The sequence below is a fragment of the Galeopterus variegatus genome, unplaced genomic scaffold (assembly GCF_000696425.1).
Source record: "Galeopterus variegatus unplaced genomic scaffold, G_variegatus-3.0.2 Scaffold2146, whole genome shotgun sequence".
Lineage (NCBI taxonomy): Eukaryota > Metazoa > Chordata > Mammalia > Dermoptera > Cynocephalidae > Galeopterus > Galeopterus variegatus.
This window is the reverse complement of record NW_007728257.1, coordinates 153,802-171,791: the sequence shown is the minus strand read 5'-3', so window position 1 is coordinate 171,791 and position 17,990 is coordinate 153,802. Positions and strand designations below refer to the sequence as shown.

At 41.9% G+C, this 17,990-nt stretch overlaps 1 protein-coding gene across 4 annotated transcripts in view; it reads left to right on the top strand.

Annotated features, from left to right (window-relative positions):
- The window catches only part of LOC103596914 (nesprin-1), a 168,877-nt gene that overhangs the window by 145,104 nt on the left and 5,783 nt on the right, over positions 1–17,990 (top strand). For all 4 annotated transcript variants that reach the window (XM_008580689.1, XM_008580690.1, XM_008580688.1 and 1 more), the window contains 6 exons: positions 314–440; positions 1,146–1,357; positions 3,649–3,849; positions 8,842–8,970; positions 10,958–11,170; positions 12,226–12,318. In XM_008580689.1, the coding sequence (XP_008578911.1) occupies positions 314–440; positions 1,146–1,357; positions 3,649–3,849; positions 8,842–8,970; positions 10,958–11,170; positions 12,226–12,318 (975 nt within the window). The remainder of the gene's footprint in view (positions 1–313; positions 441–1,145; positions 1,358–3,648; positions 3,850–8,841; positions 8,971–10,957; positions 11,171–12,225; positions 12,319–17,990) is intronic.

Below are 17,990 nucleotides of genomic sequence, written 5' to 3'. Positions count from 1 at the left end.
CTGACAGCCCTGAGTTTTAAACCCCAGATTAGTTTAATCTGTTTTGATTTATGAACTTAAAAGAAATTTTGAGGTCTTCTCATGCAAAATGATATATGTATAGTGTACCTTTAAAGCATTGCTTTTTGTATATGGCAATGTGTCACCTGTTTACAAAGCATGTTTTTGAACTTTGCTTGTTTTTAGTAGAGTGGCACAGAAAAGTCGAGCACAACCACTGCTCTTGTCGAGGAAACGCAAAGGTATTTTCCCCAGAAGCTCTCGCACTCTCAAGAGCTTTGGCGATGGGGGGCTGTTCTTTATGTCTACACAGATGAAGCTGCTGGGCGAATGCAGCGGCAGTATAGACTCAGTGAAGAGACTGGAACACAAGCTGAGGGAGGAAGAAGCCAGCTTTCCTGGCTTCGTAAACCTGAACAGCACCGAAACCCAGACAGCTGGTAGGTGGGGTGTTTGGTACAAGAGAGACTGAACTGGAAGATCCCAAAGTACTTTGTTACACCTGAGTTCCACCACGTGCTTAGCTTCCTTCTGCACTGTTCTCTCATGAGTACTCTTCTCCATGTGATGATAATCTCCTGCGCCAGCAGAAGAAGGAGGACAGTGTCTAGAAGATCCCAAAGTACTTTGTTACACCTGAGTTCCACCACGTGCTTAGCTTCCTTCTGCACTGTTCTCTCCTGAGTACTCTTCTCCATGTGATGATAATCTCCTGCGCCAGCAGAAGAAGGAGGACAGTGTCTGGTGGCTTTCCCCCACATTGCACTTATTTCATGCACTGTCTAACATGTGTCATCAGGCGTTCTGTATGTGTGCTCTCACAGTCCCACTGTAGAAAGGGCCAAGGATTGAATAATATTTTTATGCACAGACATGCTGCTTATTACTTCATAGAGCTCTTTACAGTGTGAAATCCTATGTAGCTATATTTTTTTACTTTATCATCATTAGAAATGCAAATAGGAAAAACACAGCTCTTGTACCCATTGAACTGTGATTTCCAGATGACAACAGCAGAAATGCCCTGCAGCATTACCTTGTTTTCTGCTGCCACTTGAAGTGAGCCACCAATGTACATTTAAAGCATTTCCTAAACATCATCTGCAGAGGAAAAAACCCTTACTATTCTGTGCGTGTCCTGCCAGGGGTGATTGACCGATGGGAGCTCATCCAGGCCCAGGCCCTGAGCAAGGAGCTGAGGATGAAGCAGAACCTCCAGAAGTGGCAGCAGTTCAACTCAGACCTGAACAACATCTGGGCCTGGCTGGGGGAGGCGGAGGAGGAGCTGGAGCAGCTGCAGCGTCTGCAGCTCAGCACCGACATCCAGACCATCGAGCTCCAAATCAAAAAGCTCAAGGTAGCTGCCCCTGCCTTTCCCACGGCGGCCAAGCAGAAAGCTGTCACATGTCCTGCCTGTCCAGCTGAAACCTCCAGTTCTGGCTGCTTTACTCTTACTTGGCAGCAGGGAAGGTGCCCAACGAAACTGAAGAATGCCCTCTCATCCCCCAGCCATCGCAAATGCGAGTGTGTCATGACGATGGCTTTGGAGGGCAGAAAGCTGGACCATAGTGTGGAATTATCCACCATGTCAATAATCACATTTAATTGAATAAATTGGTATTTTAGGAAATGACCGATTAAAGTTTCATGCAACATCCAGGCACCTCTAGGACCTATTTATCCTCTTTGTAAGGAAAATACAGGTAGGTTTCACCAGGGCCCTGCAAGTCCGTATCTAGAGCTGGAGAGAAATCCTTTCCGAGATTGTTTCTGCATGAATTTGTGGGAGACCTAAAGAAATCATTCAACCCTCTCAAAATCAGCAAAACTTTTGAAATTGATTACAGTAGTGGCAGAAGTGATATTTTTCCTATAATGAATAAAACAAAACCATACTGTAGGATAATTGTGGTAAAATACCTGACAATTGCATTTGATTTGGGCCTGGGTAAGTTTAGTATACAAGATAAGTATAGTATCCAGCTCTAGATCTTTAATACCCTCCTTAGCCCAGATACTAAAATGCATTAATATGTGGATACTGTTGTAAGCATCCTGTGAGCTGAAAGCTCAGTTTCTTTTTAAAACTCTTTAGGACCTGTTTTTTTTGTGTGGAGAATATCAAGATGTGCTCCTGCTCAGAATGTCGCCACCAGGCTGTCTGGGCGCGGGGATTAAGGGTGCTGCCTTTGTGTTTCTATGGTTTTAGTATATGCTGTTGAGTTGGGGGTGATGTTTTGGTGGTTTGCTTTTGGTCGTTTGTATTGTTTTGCTTTTAAATTTTCAAAGAGAGAAGTGAGTCTCTACAAAGTTGCATCTTTATAGAAAGACCTCCTCACCAGCCCCATGAATCTCAGAACAAAGCACTGGAGATTCAATTTACAGTATCTGCAATATGAAATGCATTTTTATGTAGAGTCCTTAAACGACTCTAGTAAGATAGTGTTGCATTATAAGCACATTTCTTTAAAAGTTGATGAAGTAAATGCTGGCCAGGGTCTGAGACTTCAGCAAGATTAGGGCAGGGAAATAGACTGCATGACAAGAAAAAGCCACCCTCCTCCACAGGCCTTCCTGATCCTTCCTACCTGTGCTTTCTGTGAATCCATTTGTGGAATAATCCAGTATTCTCCACAATATTTCTGTCCTTGTGCTATCTCTGTGGTTGAATTTATACTACAGCATGTTAATAACCTATTGAGAAGTAAAAATTAAGAAAAGTTGGGAAAATGGTGGAACTAGTAAAAAATTATAAGAAAGTATAACCTGGGTAGATGTGACTTCCAGGATCCCTTACCGTAACTTGAGCTGGGGATGTTTAAACAATACCAGATATACTATTAATATACGATTATGTTGCTCAAGTTCTTGGGATTGAGTTTTGGATTTTTTGGAAATGCACAAAAAATGTGGCCTGTGACACAGCAGTGCTTTCAGCCTGTGGTTCACTATGCTTGCAAATGCAGAACTTCTGCAGCTCAGGGCCCCGGAATCTGTTTTCTTAACAAGCTTGCCACTTCATTCTTATGCATGCAAGTTTGAATTGATGTAGTGAACTGGGACTATTACACTAGGAAAAAATAAAAGCGGGTATCCTGCTGCTCAAAATTACTGGAGCCAGGCTTTTGTATTCTTTTGTTATGGTTGAACTTCTGTGCAGAGGGGTGAGTTAATTAGTTCATTGCACAGGGTTATCGTTGCTCCCTGAAAGGCTCCTGTTTACTTTATTTATCCTTTTCCCCATACCGTTTTATTATTCCCATTCCTCAAACCCATGACAGTCTTTCTGAAATATTTAATGGGCATTTTTTGTTCATGTGCATTCTTGAAAAATGTGGATCTTTGTGTGTGTACATTACTTATGCTATTGTGTTCCACATATCATTCTGTTTCTGACTTTTTCGTTCTATGCCATACTTTCTTAACATCCATCCATGTTGTCAAGTGTACATCTATTCCGTTTATTCTAACCCCAGCATAGTTTTCGGTGGTGTGCACCTGCCATCTCTTACCTAGCCATCCTCTTAAGGCCAGTTAAAATAATGCATCTTATTGTTTGAGTGAGACATTTTCAAGAGTCTTAAACTACTTATTTTTAGTGGTTTTTTGTTATTGTCCTTGTTTGATTGTTCTCCTTTCTCTTCTCAGGAGCTTCAGAAAGCTGTGGACCACCGCAAAGCCATCATCCTCTCCATCAATCTCTGCAGTCCTGAGTTCACCCAGGCCGATAGCAAGGAGAGCCGGAACCTGCAGGACCGCTTGTCCCAGATGAATGGGCGCTGGGACCGGGTGTGCTCTTTGCTGGAAGAGTGGCGGTGTCTGCTGCAGGATGCGCTGATGCAGTGTCAGGTGAGAGGGCTTTGGGCAGTGGGGCCAAACATTAACAGTTTAGCTGCATCTGCGATTTGATTTAGCATGGTTGCTTGAGGGATGCCATTGCTCCCCAAAGTCAGTATTTGAATGAGAGATAACTTTATGCCCCCACTTCTCATGCTACTGGAGAATTTTTACATGTGATTAGGTTTCAGACCTCGAGACCCCATCTTCTGTCCCTCTGAGACTATTCCCCAAGTTTATCTCAGTCCTGCCATTTCTTCCTTGATTCATTCATTTGTTTCATTCATTCATTTAACAAGTATTTACTGGGCACATTGGCAGACATTTCTCAAGCATCAAAGTGAGCATTACAAATATTTATTCATGCTAGGATACTTCAAAAGGTTCATGACAAGGTTATCTTTCAGTTCTATTTTTCCACGAACTTTCAGAAGTATCCTCATATATTTATACTATAATTATCTGCTGAGTGTCCACTGTGTGACAGAGATGGTGCTAAGCCATCAGGATACAGCATGGTCTCTACATTTGTTGGAGAGGAGAAAATAAATAAAATGCAAGTAAATAGACAACCAAGATGCTTCCAGATGTGGATGATGAGAGTAACTGATAGGGCTGGCCTGTTAGCTCGGTTGGTTAGAGCACAGTGTTATTATACCAAGGTCAAGGGCTCATATCCCCACAACTGGCCATCCGCCCAAAAAAAAAGTAACTGAGAAAAAAGCCACTTTAGAAAATGGTCAGGGAAGTTCTATGGATCTTTGAGCTGACACTGGAAGGATGTTGCTATGAAGGATGTACAAGAAGTGGACAGTCCCAGAAGCAGGAAAGGGCTTGGTGTCTCTAAGAATAGAAAAGAGACCAGTGTGGCCAGAGTGTGGTCAGCAAGGCAGGGAGTGATAAGAAAAACTGGGGAGGTGGTCAGGAACCAGATCACACGGGGCCTTGTAGGTCCTGGCCAGGAATCTGGAGCATGTTCTAGGCTCCACAGGAAGCCCTTGAAGGGTCCGAAGCCTGCTCTCCAGGGTAATATGTGCCCCAAGAGTAGTAGCTCCTTGAAAGCAAGTTCCCAAGCTATCATCTCACCTCTGCATCCTATCCTAGTGCAGCGCCTTATACACAGGGGATCTTCAGTAACTGTGTGTTAAATAAACGAGTGGATGCATGGATGAAAGAAGGGGGTATAGGTTTCAGCCCAGGCCTTAAAAGATGGAAAGATTTGAATACACAGAGAAGAGAAAGGAGCAGAGTTGCTTTCTTCTCAACAATATATTAGCACTTCCTTTCTTTCAGAAATTAAATATTTTGATGCCAGTTCTCCCTATGTCTACATTTTCTCCCAAGTAATAAATCAGATGCTTTTGGTAAGAACATGAACTCATGGTCTAGTCATGACAACAGCACTGGTGCCTTCCTCAGAAAGGAGTTGNATGAGGGCTTCATGAGGCCTCCACACCCCAGGCTGCAAAACAAAGCCTTGTGATAAGTGACGGTTTGGGAAGAACTGCTCTGTTTTCAGGCCCATGAGTCTATTGTAATGACCAGCCTGTTCTGCCTGGGTAAGTTTAGTATACAAGATAAGTATAGTATCCAGCTCTAGATCTTTAATACCCTCCTTAGCCCAGATACTAAAATGCATTAATATGTGGATACTGTTGTAAGCATCCTGTGAGCTGAAAGCTCAGTTTCTTTTTAAAACTCTTTAGGACCTGTTTTTTTTGTGTGGAGAATATCAAGATGTGCTCCTGCTCAGAATGTCGCCACCAGGCTGTCTGGGCGCGGGGATTAAGGGTGCTGCCTTTGTGTTTCTATGGTTTTAGTATATGCTGTTGAGTTGGGGGTGATGTTTTGGTGGTTTGCTTTTGGTCGTTTGTATTGTTTTGCTTTTAAATTTTCAAAGAGAGAAGTGAGTCTCTACAAAGTTGCATCTTTATAGAAAGACCTCCTCACCAGCCCCATGAATCTCAGAACAAAGCACTGGAGATTCAATTTACAGTATCTGCAATATGAAATGCATTTTTATGTAGAGTCCTTAAACGACTCTAGTAAGATAGTGTTGCATTATAAGCACATTTCTTTAAAAGTTGATGAAGTAAATGCTGGCCAGGGTCTGAGACTTCAGCAAGATTAGGGCAGGGAAATAGACTGCATGACAAGAAAAAGCCACCCTCCTCCACAGGCCTTCCTGATCCTTCCTACCTGTGCTTTCTGTGAATCCATTTGTGGAATAATCCAGTATTCTCCACAATATTTCTGTCCTTGTGCTATCTCTGTGGTTGAATTTATACTACAGCATGTTAATAACCTATTGAGAAGTAAAAATTAAGAAAAGTTGGGAAAATGGTGGAACTAGTAAAAAATTATAAGAAAGTATAACCTGGGTAGATGTGACTTCCAGGATCCCTTACCGTAACTTGAGCTGGGGATGTTTAAACAATACCAGATATACTATTAATATACGATTATGTTGCTCAAGTTCTTGGGATTGAGTTTTGGATTTTTTGGAAATGCACAAAAAATGTGGCCTGTGACACAGCAGTGCTTTCAGCCTGTGGTTCACTATGCTTGCAAATGCAGAACTTCTGCAGCTCAGGGCCCCGGAATCTGTTTTCTTAACAAGCTTGCCACTTCATTCTTATGCATGCAAGTTTGAATTGATGTAGTGAACTGGGACTATTACACTAGGAAAAAATAAAAGCGGGTATCCTGCTGCTCAAAATTACTGGAGCCAGGCTTTTGTATTCTTTTGTTATGGTTGAACTTCTGTGCAGAGGGGTGAGTTAATTAGTTCATTGCACAGGGTTATCGTTGCTCCCTGAAAGGCTCCTGTTTACTTTATTTATCCTTTTCCCCATACCGTTTTATTATTCCCATTCCTCAAACCCATGACAGTCTTTCTGAAATATTTAATGGGCATTTTTTGTTCATGTGCATTCTTGAAAAATGTGGATCTTTGTGTGTGTACATTACTTATGCTATTGTGTTCCACATATCATTCTGTTTCTGACTTTTTCGTTCTATGCCATACTTTCTTAACATCCATCCATGTTGTCAAGTGTACATCTATTCCGTTTATTCTAACCCCAGCATAGTTTTCGGTGGTGTGCACCTGCCATCTCTTACCTAGCCATCCTCTTAAGGCCAGTTAAAATAATGCATCTTATTGTTTGAGTGAGACATTTTCAAGAGTCTTAAACTACTTATTTTTAGTGGTTTTTTGTTATTGTCCTTGTTTGATTGTTCTCCTTTCTCTTCTCAGGAGCTTCAGAAAGCTGTGGACCACCGCAAAGCCATCATCCTCTCCATCAATCTCTGCAGTCCTGAGTTCACCCAGGCCGATAGCAAGGAGAGCCGGAACCTGCAGGACCGCTTGTCCCAGATGAATGGGCGCTGGGACCGGGTGTGCTCTTTGCTGGAAGAGTGGCGGTGTCTGCTGCAGGATGCGCTGATGCAGTGTCAGGTGAGAGGGCTTTGGGCAGTGGGGCCAAACATTAACAGTTTAGCTGCATCTGCGATTTGATTTAGCATGGTTGCTTGAGGGATGCCATTGCTCCCCAAAGTCAGTATTTGAATGAGAGATAACTTTATGCCCCCACTTCTCATGCTACTGGAGAATTTTTACATGTGATTAGGTTTCAGACCTCGAGACCCCATCTTCTGTCCCTCTGAGACTATTCCCCAAGTTTATCTCAGTCCTGCCATTTCTTCCTTGATTCATTCATTTGTTTCATTCATTCATTTAACAAGTATTTACTGGGCACATTGGCAGACATTTCTCAAGCATCAAAGTGAGCATTACAAATATTTATTCATGCTAGGATACTTCAAAAGGTTCATGACAAGGTTATCTTTCAGTTCTATTTTTCCACGAACTTTCAGAAGTATCCTCATATATTTATACTATAATTATCTGCTGAGTGTCCACTGTGTGACAGAGATGGTGCTAAGCCATCAGGATACAGCATGGTCTCTACATTTGTTGGAGAGGAGAAAATAAATAAAATGCAAGTAAATAGACAACCAAGATGCTTCCAGATGTGGATGATGAGAGTAACTGATAGGGCTGGCCTGTTAGCTCGGTTGGTTAGAGCACAGTGTTATTATACCAAGGTCAAGGGCTCATATCCCCACAACTGGCCATCCGCCCAAAAAAAAAGTAACTGAGAAAAAAGCCACTTTAGAAAATGGTCAGGGAAGTTCTATGGATCTTTGAGCTGACACTGGAAGGATGTTGCTATGAAGGATGTACAAGAAGTGGACAGTCCCAGAAGCAGGAAAGGGCTTGGTGTCTCTAAGAATAGAAAAGAGACCAGTGTGGCCAGAGTGTGGTCAGCAAGGCAGGGAGTGATAAGAAAAACTGGGGAGGTGGTCAGGAACCAGATCACACGGGGCCTTGTAGGTCCTGGCCAGGAATCTGGAGCATGTTCTAGGCTCCACAGGAAGCCCTTGAAGGGTCCGAAGCCTGCTCTCCAGGGTAATATGTGCCCCAAGAGTAGTAGCTCCTTGAAAGCAAGTTCCCAAGCTATCATCTCACCTCTGCATCCTATCCTAGTGCAGCGCCTTATACACAGGGGATCTTCAGTAACTGTGTGTTAAATAAACGAGTGGATGCATGGATGAAAGAAGGGGGTATAGGTTTCAGCCCAGGCCTTAAAAGATGGAAAGATTTGAATACACAGAGAAGAGAAAGGAGCAGAGTTGCTTTCTTCTCAACAATATATTAGCACTTCCTTTCTTTCAGAAATTAAATATTTTGATGCCAGTTCTCCCTATGTCTACATTTTCTCCCAAATAATAAATCAGATGCTTTTGGTAAGAACATGAACTCATGGTCTAGTCATGACAACAGCACTGGCGCCTTCCTCAGAAAGGAGTTGTGTATGTGACCTTAAAACCAATGTATGTTTGCCAGTGGTAGCAATCGGAAAGAATGGAAATTTAAGCTGTAAGGGAAAGAAAAACTTAGTATCTTCAGTTATTTTATGCCCCACATGTTATTGGTAGGATTTCCATGAGATGAGCCACGGTTTGCTTCTTATGCTGGAAAACATTGACAGAAGGAAAAATGAAATTGCCCCTATTGATTCTACTCTTGATGCAGACACACTTCAGGACCATCACAAACAGCTCGTGGTAAGATGTGTGAACTCTGGCAGCCTCCAGTTATTTTTTTCAGGGTTGCATTTCATTTACAGAAAATGAATGTAGATGGTAATTTTTTGTTTTTACCTTTTGTGTTATAGTCTCTAATTTACACTTTTTTAACTCAACAGTTTTTAGTCTTTGCGAAGCAAACATGGGCATAGAAGAGCACATCTAGCTAGCTTTCGAATCTGGCTCTAAAGTCATTGCTCAATTGTAAAAATCTTAGATATCCTTAATCTTAATTAGCTTGTGTTTATTAAGGCAGCTTTTTAGTGAATTACGCTCATTTTTAATTTAAACTTTATATGTTACATCTATGTCTCAAAAGTATATTTGGTGACTTAGAGTAAAAGTGCATTAAAATTATTAAAATAGAGACAGTCAAATCTTTTTAAGAGGAATTAAATATACCAGATTAAACATGAACCTTAGCAACAAGTTTTCTGAAAGCTAAGACAGAAATCTGGGAAAAACAATGAGTTAACTTATTTTCATTATCTGATGAAAAGAAAACATACCAGTTCTCAAGGTGCAAGAAACTTTTTTCTAGTACTAAATTCAAAAGGAAATTTACTGTGTAGATTTTTATACAAGGATCTTTAGACAATATAATGTGCAGCTTATTTAAGTGACTTTAGAGAAGACAGGAGGCATATTTGAGCCCCATTAGGAGAAAATGTTTTGCATTTTGTAGCTTTCTGTATTTTTAAAATGTTATGTCTTAACATTTAACACTTTATAAACTAAGCTGCAGAATTGGTAGCTTTTAATTCAATACCATAAAGGGCTTGGAAATCAAAAGGAGGGCTGGCTGGTTAGCTCAGCTGGCTAGAGCACAGCCCTGTAACAAGGTCAAGGGTTCGGTTCCCCTTACCAGCCAGCCACCAAAAACAAAAACAAAAGGAAATAGCTATGCAACCGCAATTCAATACCATAAAGGGCTTGGAAATCAAAAGGAGGGCTGGCTGGTTAGCTCAGCTGGCTAAAGCACAGCCCTGTAACAAGGTCAAGGGTTCGGTTCCCCTTACCAGCCAGCCACCAAAAACAAAAACAAAAGGAAATAGCTATGCAACCGCGTTTTTACTAGACTTTGACTTCTGGCATTAAGTTGTGAATGATTTTTAAAATCATTTTTGTGTTTTAAAATCTTGACTAGCTATCAGAGTATACTAGACATACTTGAGTTTTGCTATATTTAGATGCTAATGTTTTACTTTTAAAAGAACATCTTATGTCTCATTTGCACAATACTTTATACTTTAAGCACTTCCACATACATTGCATTAGTCTGTTTTTTTGTGTTGCTATAATAGAATACCTGAGACTGGTAATTTATAAAGAATAGAGGTTTATTTGGCTTACAATTCTAGGACAGCTGCATCTGATGCGGGTCTCAGGCTGCTTCTATTCATGGTAGAAAACGGCAGGCAGCCACGGGTACAAGCATATCACATGACGAGAGGAAGTGAGAGAGAGAGGAGGTGCCAGGGTCTTTTTAAACAACCAGCTCTTGTGGGAACTGATAGCACGCGAGATCTCACTCACTACCCCCAACCCCCAGGGAGAGCATTAGTCTATTCATGAGGGATCTGCCCCCATGACTAACACAGCTCCCAACACTGCCACACTGGGGATCAGATTTCCACATGAGTTTTGGGTGGACAACCCGTCCAAGCTCTATCATACATTAACCAATTTAAATCCTCCAATTATACTGCTGTGGACCAGGGGTCAAATGAGAAAACTGCTATCAGAGAGGTACAGGAGTCGTATGGGATGTTTTCGGCAGAGGCAGAATTAGCACACAGGTCCCTGGTTCCTCTGCCATGGGCTGCTGCTTCCTTTTGTGTGTGAGCTCCACATTTTGCTGCTCAGGTATAATTGTCCACTAAGTTAAAATGATGTCATGCTACACTTTTGGAACTTTCTTCAATTATCGAAATCCTTAGAAAAATATTTCTTATTATATACATAGCAAATAAGGCATGAGCTATTGGAGTCCCAACTCAAGGTAGCCTCTCTGCAAGACATGTCTTGCCAACTACTGGTGAATGCTGAAGGCACAGACTGTTTAGAAGCCAAAGAAAAAGTCCACGTTATTGGAAATCGGCTCAAACTTCTCTTGAAGGAGGTCAGTCACCATATCAAGGAACTGGAGAAGTTATTAGACATATCAAGCAGTCAGCAGGTAAGCTCTAAACAGATGTTGCTGTGTAGCATTTCTTTCAGGAGACCAAAGAAGCATCATCTTCATCCATTTTAGAAAGACCTCAAATATAGTACTTGTCTGAATGGAGTGTCCACTTTCAGTCACTGCTGTTACAAGTCCTGTCTCAAAATAAAAAAGCAGACTTGCAAACTTTTATAATAGGACACTGCTTGTGATTCTGTTAAATCCAGAAGATCTCTTGTAATTGTTACTAACCCTGTTCCCACCAGCACGGTGGCGTTCTATTTCACCCTACTTGTTTAAGAATTCACACATCTTCAGCTATACAGCCATCATAGGGCAAACCAGTTGCTGCATATGAGTTTGTACTCAACACCTGGAAGGCATGAATTCTCCTTACATATACAGCAATTAATTCATAGAAAATTATCCTCTGCTCATTTTCTTAAAAAATATTTTTTTCTTAAATCTGCTGCATCTTGGTACTTCTGTTGGTTTTGAGAAATGTATTTGCAGGTACAGCAGTGCTCGGTCATATTTCAGACATTCAGTTGTGAAATCATGGTATAAATGCACATTGGCCTTCTGTAATCATGCAAAAAAACATTCTACTTTGAATAGCAGCAGTGCCAGAAATAACACAACTTCCCTGAGACTAAAAGGCAGATTCCTGGTTGACTCTCTTCTGTGTCTGACCCCGGTGAGTTGGCTTCTCACCCGTCTGAGTAGCCTGCCACTGTAAGGCAGACTTCTCACCTCCCAAGCTGACACCACCCTGTACATCGTTCACTAAGAAACAGTAAAGCTGCAGGCGAAATGTAGCAGTAACAAAGCTAGAGCCATATTTTCCAGAAGGGCCACACTTACAGCCAGGAAATCCCAATGCACTAGAAGAATTAGGTCCTGTTCTTCTTGTAGTTGTGTGGTCCCATTTTCCCCAAAGAAATGGTTTAATTTTTGTGGTGTGGGTATAGGGGTGATAGGAATAGGGGGCGCAGGGAATATGCTGTGTATTACAGAGCCTCCATGGCTCTGGGACGTGGAGTTGTTAAAAGAATCGTTTTCCCACGTAGGATTTGTCTTCCTGGTCTTCTGCTGATGATCTGGACACCTCGGGATCTGTGAGTCCCACATCAGGAAGAAGCACCCCAAACAGACAGAGAACGGTAACTTTCCACTGGTCATTTTCACTCAGCCCATGGGAGGGAACACTGGGGAGCGACAGTATTTGTACCTACTGCAGGGTCCACAGGCTCTCCCCCTGCAGAGCAGGAGTCCCCGTAGAAAAGAGGACTGTCACACAGACTACATGGGAGGGAACACTGGGGAGCGACAGTATTTGTACCTACTGCAGGGTCCACAGGCTCTCCTCCTGCAGAGCAGGAGTCCCCGTAGAAAAGAGGACTGTCACACAGACTGGTGCTAATTCCTCAGCCCTGCTGCGTGCCCTCCCAGCATGTACCCCAAGAATGGAAAAGAGCAGTTTTGTGTTTCAAAAGAATCAGGGCTCAACGTGTGGCTGGTATGCAGGGAGAACAATTACTTTTCTTGTACAAATGGCCATTTCTAGAATGGTGCTCATTTGTCCCTTTGGTGGCTCCTTCCTTCAAACCACCACTGCCATGTCCACCTAAAAAAAGTGGGCTGCCACTCACAGGAGTGCGTCAGCCAGCAGTGGACAAAACCGGGGCATCTTATTAGACCACGGAATCGATAAGACGAGAGGAGGTTCTGTTGACTCTTGAGCAGAGACACTCCTGAGTGGTGGTCCTGAAGGGTTATGGCCATTGTGTTGCCCCTAAAGTGGCACCAACTCAGGCTAGACGAGAGGAGGTTCTGTTGACTCTTGAGCAGAGACACTCCTGAGTGGTGGTCCTGAAGGGATATGGCCATTGTGTTGCCCCTAAAGTGGCACCAACTCAGGCCGACTCACCCGCAAGGCCTGTGGTGGGGGCTGCATCACTGGAACACAATGAAGATGGAAAGAGAAACTTGGCCCCTGCTACCCTCTATACCTTGATTTCTCTGTGTAATTAGAAGCTTGTTTTCTGTTTTGTTACCTTTTTGTCCAGCTTTATGATTATATTCATCCCATTTTTCCTTAGTTTTTAGAAGTATTGATTTTATTTGTACTTTTTTGCTGTTATAAACACTTACATTCTATGCCAATAAATGTGTTATCTTTTTCAGGATTTTTTTTTTCCCCTACATTCACTAGTTTCCTATAGATCCTAGTTTAAGAATGTGAAGGAATACTGGCTTTTCGAGTCAAATTTTAGCCCTTATTTAACTTGGGTGTCATCACTGCAGAGAGCAATCTCATATTACCATTGTTATTTTTGATCTACTAATAATTTTAATATTGTTTCGATGTTCTAAAAGATGAAAACAATATGCAAAGTATCTTTGAAATGCATGGTTTGGCATAGTGAATGTTATTTTTATTATAAGTAAATATACAGAGACCCTTGAGGAGGGTAGAGTCATTTGTGTTTCTACCTTGAAAATTGGGGGGAAAATATGTCCACGTGGTGTGGACTCCACAATCACATATTACATTTCTTCAATGACCGATAATATAGATGTCAATTTATTTCACTTGTTCAACAGAAGAAAAGCCAGTTTCCTTAATTCGTGGGTACTGATTGTTTCATTTGATTTATTTTTCCTTTGCTGCCCTTTTAGTTCAATTTTCATCAGTAGCTTGTCTTTATTTGCCTGGACTGAACATTCTTCTTTCTTTACCCCCTGTTCATTGCAAACAGCCACGAGGCAAATGTAGTCTCTCACAGCCTGGACCCTCTGTCAGCAGCCCACATAGCAGGTACCTTATTCTCCTGGTTTCCACAGTGTTCTAGAATCCCAAGAGGATGATGAAAATTGTCCATGACTTAGGTAGGCCTACATCTGGTCTGCCTCTGGGTAGTTGAGAAATGACATGTTTCAGTCCACACTCTTTCCTAATCAATTGGAAGAGACGTTTCTAAAGGAAAGGTACAAGTAAATCTCAGAGCCTAAATTTGTGGATCCCACCAAAATTTTGTTGAACTATCCATAGCCCATCTGGTACTTTTCATCAGACAGTATTCCGTGTGTCCATAGGGATTGGACACACCTGGTAACACAATTGCTGTTTGATTCATGGCAGACTTTTATCATCCTCTTTATTTCTAGATTTTAAAATAAGACAGGTAATAGATCAATGAACTATTTTATCATTCACAGAACCCACAAATCTGAATAAAATGTACTAACATCCCCTGCTTTTTATTTTATTTTCATGTTTTATCCAGATTGTGGGTTTTGGATCCTCAAAATGGCAAGTCCTAATTTGGTGTTCTTCATTGAAAATTTATAAGCACCTTCTCTCTCCTGCCAATCCTAAACTTTCTCTCCAGCCAGCACACTCAGCCCCTCACCTTTCTGACCCTTGGCAAGCTCTGTCCCTGTGGAGCCAAGAGCAGCCAGTGTCCCTGCCCTGCTGCCTCGCAAGAGCGACCCATAGCTGCCACTCTGAGCTTCACGCCCTGCCTCCTACACGCCCTCCTTTCTGCAGTTAGCAGTGCTTGCCTTCTCTGTTGTTGGTGTGATGTCTGTGCTCCTCTGCCCTTCCGCTAATCAGTTCGTGTCCCCCAGACAACTTTTTAAAAATTAAAATGCTGTCCTCGGAGCTGATTTTTCATTCCAGTCCCAAGCAGTTCCCTGTTAAAGTAGTTTGCCCCTCTGGAAACTTATCACCAGTGAGCAGGAATCTAAATTCCTGGAAGGAGGGTGGGGATGAGGAAGTGTAGAACTGTAAACAGCCCTGAGGGGTAGTGTTAGTTTTCCAGCTGTGTGCTGAAAGCACTGGCTATTTTATTTGGTCGCTCCCACCCAGCTAAAGTAAGGCAGAACGTATTTTGGTATGCTTTCTGGTTTTAAGTCTCCCTTTACTATGTTTCTTTTTTCTTTCATTTTGGTTTGGTTTAAAGACAATTTTGTGGGGGTTTTTTTCTATGCATTACAAGATAGCAATCATGAAATACGGAGAAAGACTCACAGGGACTTTTGAAGATAACGGTGGACATCTCTGCAGGTTCTCTGATGTTTTCTTAGCCCCTGCAAGAAAAACAATCACGTACTATAAAAACAGATCATTGTGTTATACAGTCCACCTTATCCCCACAAATTGCTGGTTTGTCATGAACAGAGTTGAAGAATCTCCCCATAGCATTCCTTCGAGGACACCAGAGATGAATTCTTGGGTTGACACAAATGACAGCAATGAGAAGGGAAAAAGCTATGTGTCATTATGCAACAGCAGTAGCCGTCCGTCTTTGGTTCCCAAATATCGCGTTTACCTGCTCCCCCCATTATTTCAGACAGCCACACAGATGGTCTGAACATGTCAAAGGCATCATTTCTTAGGGCAGCCTTTGCTTACACGTGCTTCCTAACAGGGCTTTGTGGCTGGGACACCCACAAGGCCGCCTTTCAGCTCTGCTCTGTCCAGCACTGTCGAAGAACATCTCTCTGAGCATTCAGCGCCGCAGTCACTTTGCTATTCAGGAGGGATTGGAATCCAGATAACCTTCATTTGAATGCAAACTTCATCAAACACTTGCCAGACAGGTTGTGGCTGAACATACTGTTGACTCTTCTGTCAGGTGTGCACCGAACCCCGACAAGGAAGTGCAGAGCCTGTGGGAGCAGATTGAACTTCACTCACAATCTGGGCTGGCTTGGTGTTCCTTTACACAGAGACTTGAGAAGCATGTGTTTGATCTTGCACTGGTCCAGCAAATTTGAAAGGCTACTGCAGGAGTGCAAAGAGTTTAGAATGTTGTCCCCAGCAGTCTGCAGTGGGAAAACTTTAGACATGTGTCCTTTCTGAGACGGGGAAGAGACTGAGTTGGGAGAAACTGGATAGTAGTTTGGAGGGAGTGAAGGGAGGGGTTACTTATATGCTTTTTGTTGTTTAATGTCAAATATTAACAATACCTGCCTCTTACATACGAGGGTATTTCCAAAACTTCATGGAAGGATTTGTATTATCTTTTAATTCCATTTTTCCATGAACTTTTTGAAGTACCCTTGTGTTTTAGTTTAATCTGATGGTGCCAATTCTATGTCTTCATACATAATATTCTAAACTTACATATGGATTGATGCCAGTACTTGCTGAACACCTATGGTGTTTAAGTCCAGGGCCCACAAAATTGGTGCAATATGCCTCCTGCCATTAAAAGATTTGCAACATATCAGAATCTAGAGATTCCCTAAATCAATTACAAGGAGCTCTTCAGCACTTTTAAAATTACAAATAATTGAAAAAAATCTGTGCATACATTCATAGTAACTATATTCATGATTTTTATTTGAGATTAAACATATTTTAGAACGATGCTTTCAAAGCAATGTTTATGATAGCCCAGGTGGTACTTTTTTCTTACATTTGACTTAAAATTTTCATACTCTGTCACCAATAACTCTTCAAAACTCTACGTAGATGAGATGAAGTTGACAAATAGGAGGATTTCACTCCAATTTCCAGCAAGTCAAAGGAACAGTTGCTCTGTAGTCTGCATAGAATGAATTGATGACTTCATTCTAATTGGAATTATAAAATGCAAAATTGCCCTGGAAATCTTTGGTCTCTGGTACCTTCTGCACAGAGAACTAAGAAGGAATGAGAAACAGCAAATGACTGGCCGAAACCCTGAAGAGGAGGGAAAAGAGACCTCATTTTAAAATGTGTTCAAGGTAGTCAAATATATTTAAGCAAGTGCAGCGGCTCTTTTGCATATACACTGGGACCTCACTATAAACACTATTCAGTTTCTTGTGGAATTTGTTTTCAAGTCTTTTCTGCCAGATTCTACTCTGGGGAACTATTTAGTCGAAGCATTCAAAGAGCCTGAGCATAAAGCGGCCTCCCTCCTAAGGCGGCTGGCCACCCATCCCCAAGGACAGCTGTAGAGGAAGGCTCCAACAGGTTTCTCTTTTGCTGTTTTGAGGTAGGCCTTCCCGGTGTTTATGTGAAACAAGTCATGAAGTTTGGGAAATCCATCACATCTTTAGAAGCACTATTAATAAATAAGAAATGTCTCCCTGGGAGAAAAGGCTGGATCCAGCCAACCCCCAGGGTATGAGTCAGCACACTCTAGTATAATTACACAGATTTAATAATGATTTGTTGCTGACATTTATTTAGTACTTATATGTTCTGAGCAACCATGCTATTTATCCTTCTCAAGAACCCCATGACATGGCTGTACCCCCAACTTATAGATGAGGCACTGGGGATTAGAGTGCAGAGATATAGTATTTGAGCCCAGGTGTCACCTGCCTCTGAACCCTACCTTGTTAACCATGCCACCCTTCTGAAGGGGTATTGGTGGGGAACAATCGCTCCAGGGCTTGGGACACCATAGGCTGCCTAAGGTAGCTTAGGACCAGCCAGAATGCTCAGTATGAAATAAGAGACTGGAGTCCTAAATTGATTCTGGAAACTTGTCTTTTGAATCACATATCCAAGAAACAATGGGTTTCAAAGAACAGTCACATAAGAGCACACAATAAGATCATAGACAACCTAGATATTTCTACACAATGAATTCCTGTTGCTTTACTGCCAGAGTTAGCAAACAAGTAACAAAATGACTTGAAAGTTTCTTTTCACTTGGCTTCAAATAATGTATGCACAGAATTAACTCGTTTTATTTTCCTTGATTATGTAGAATTTTCAAAGTGAGTCACACTGTACGTGCACAGTATTCAGACTTCTCGCATCTCTTTGTCATAGACATGTTCTTTTGTGTGGTGTGTTGTGTATTTCTTCCCCCCCCCCCCCCCTTTT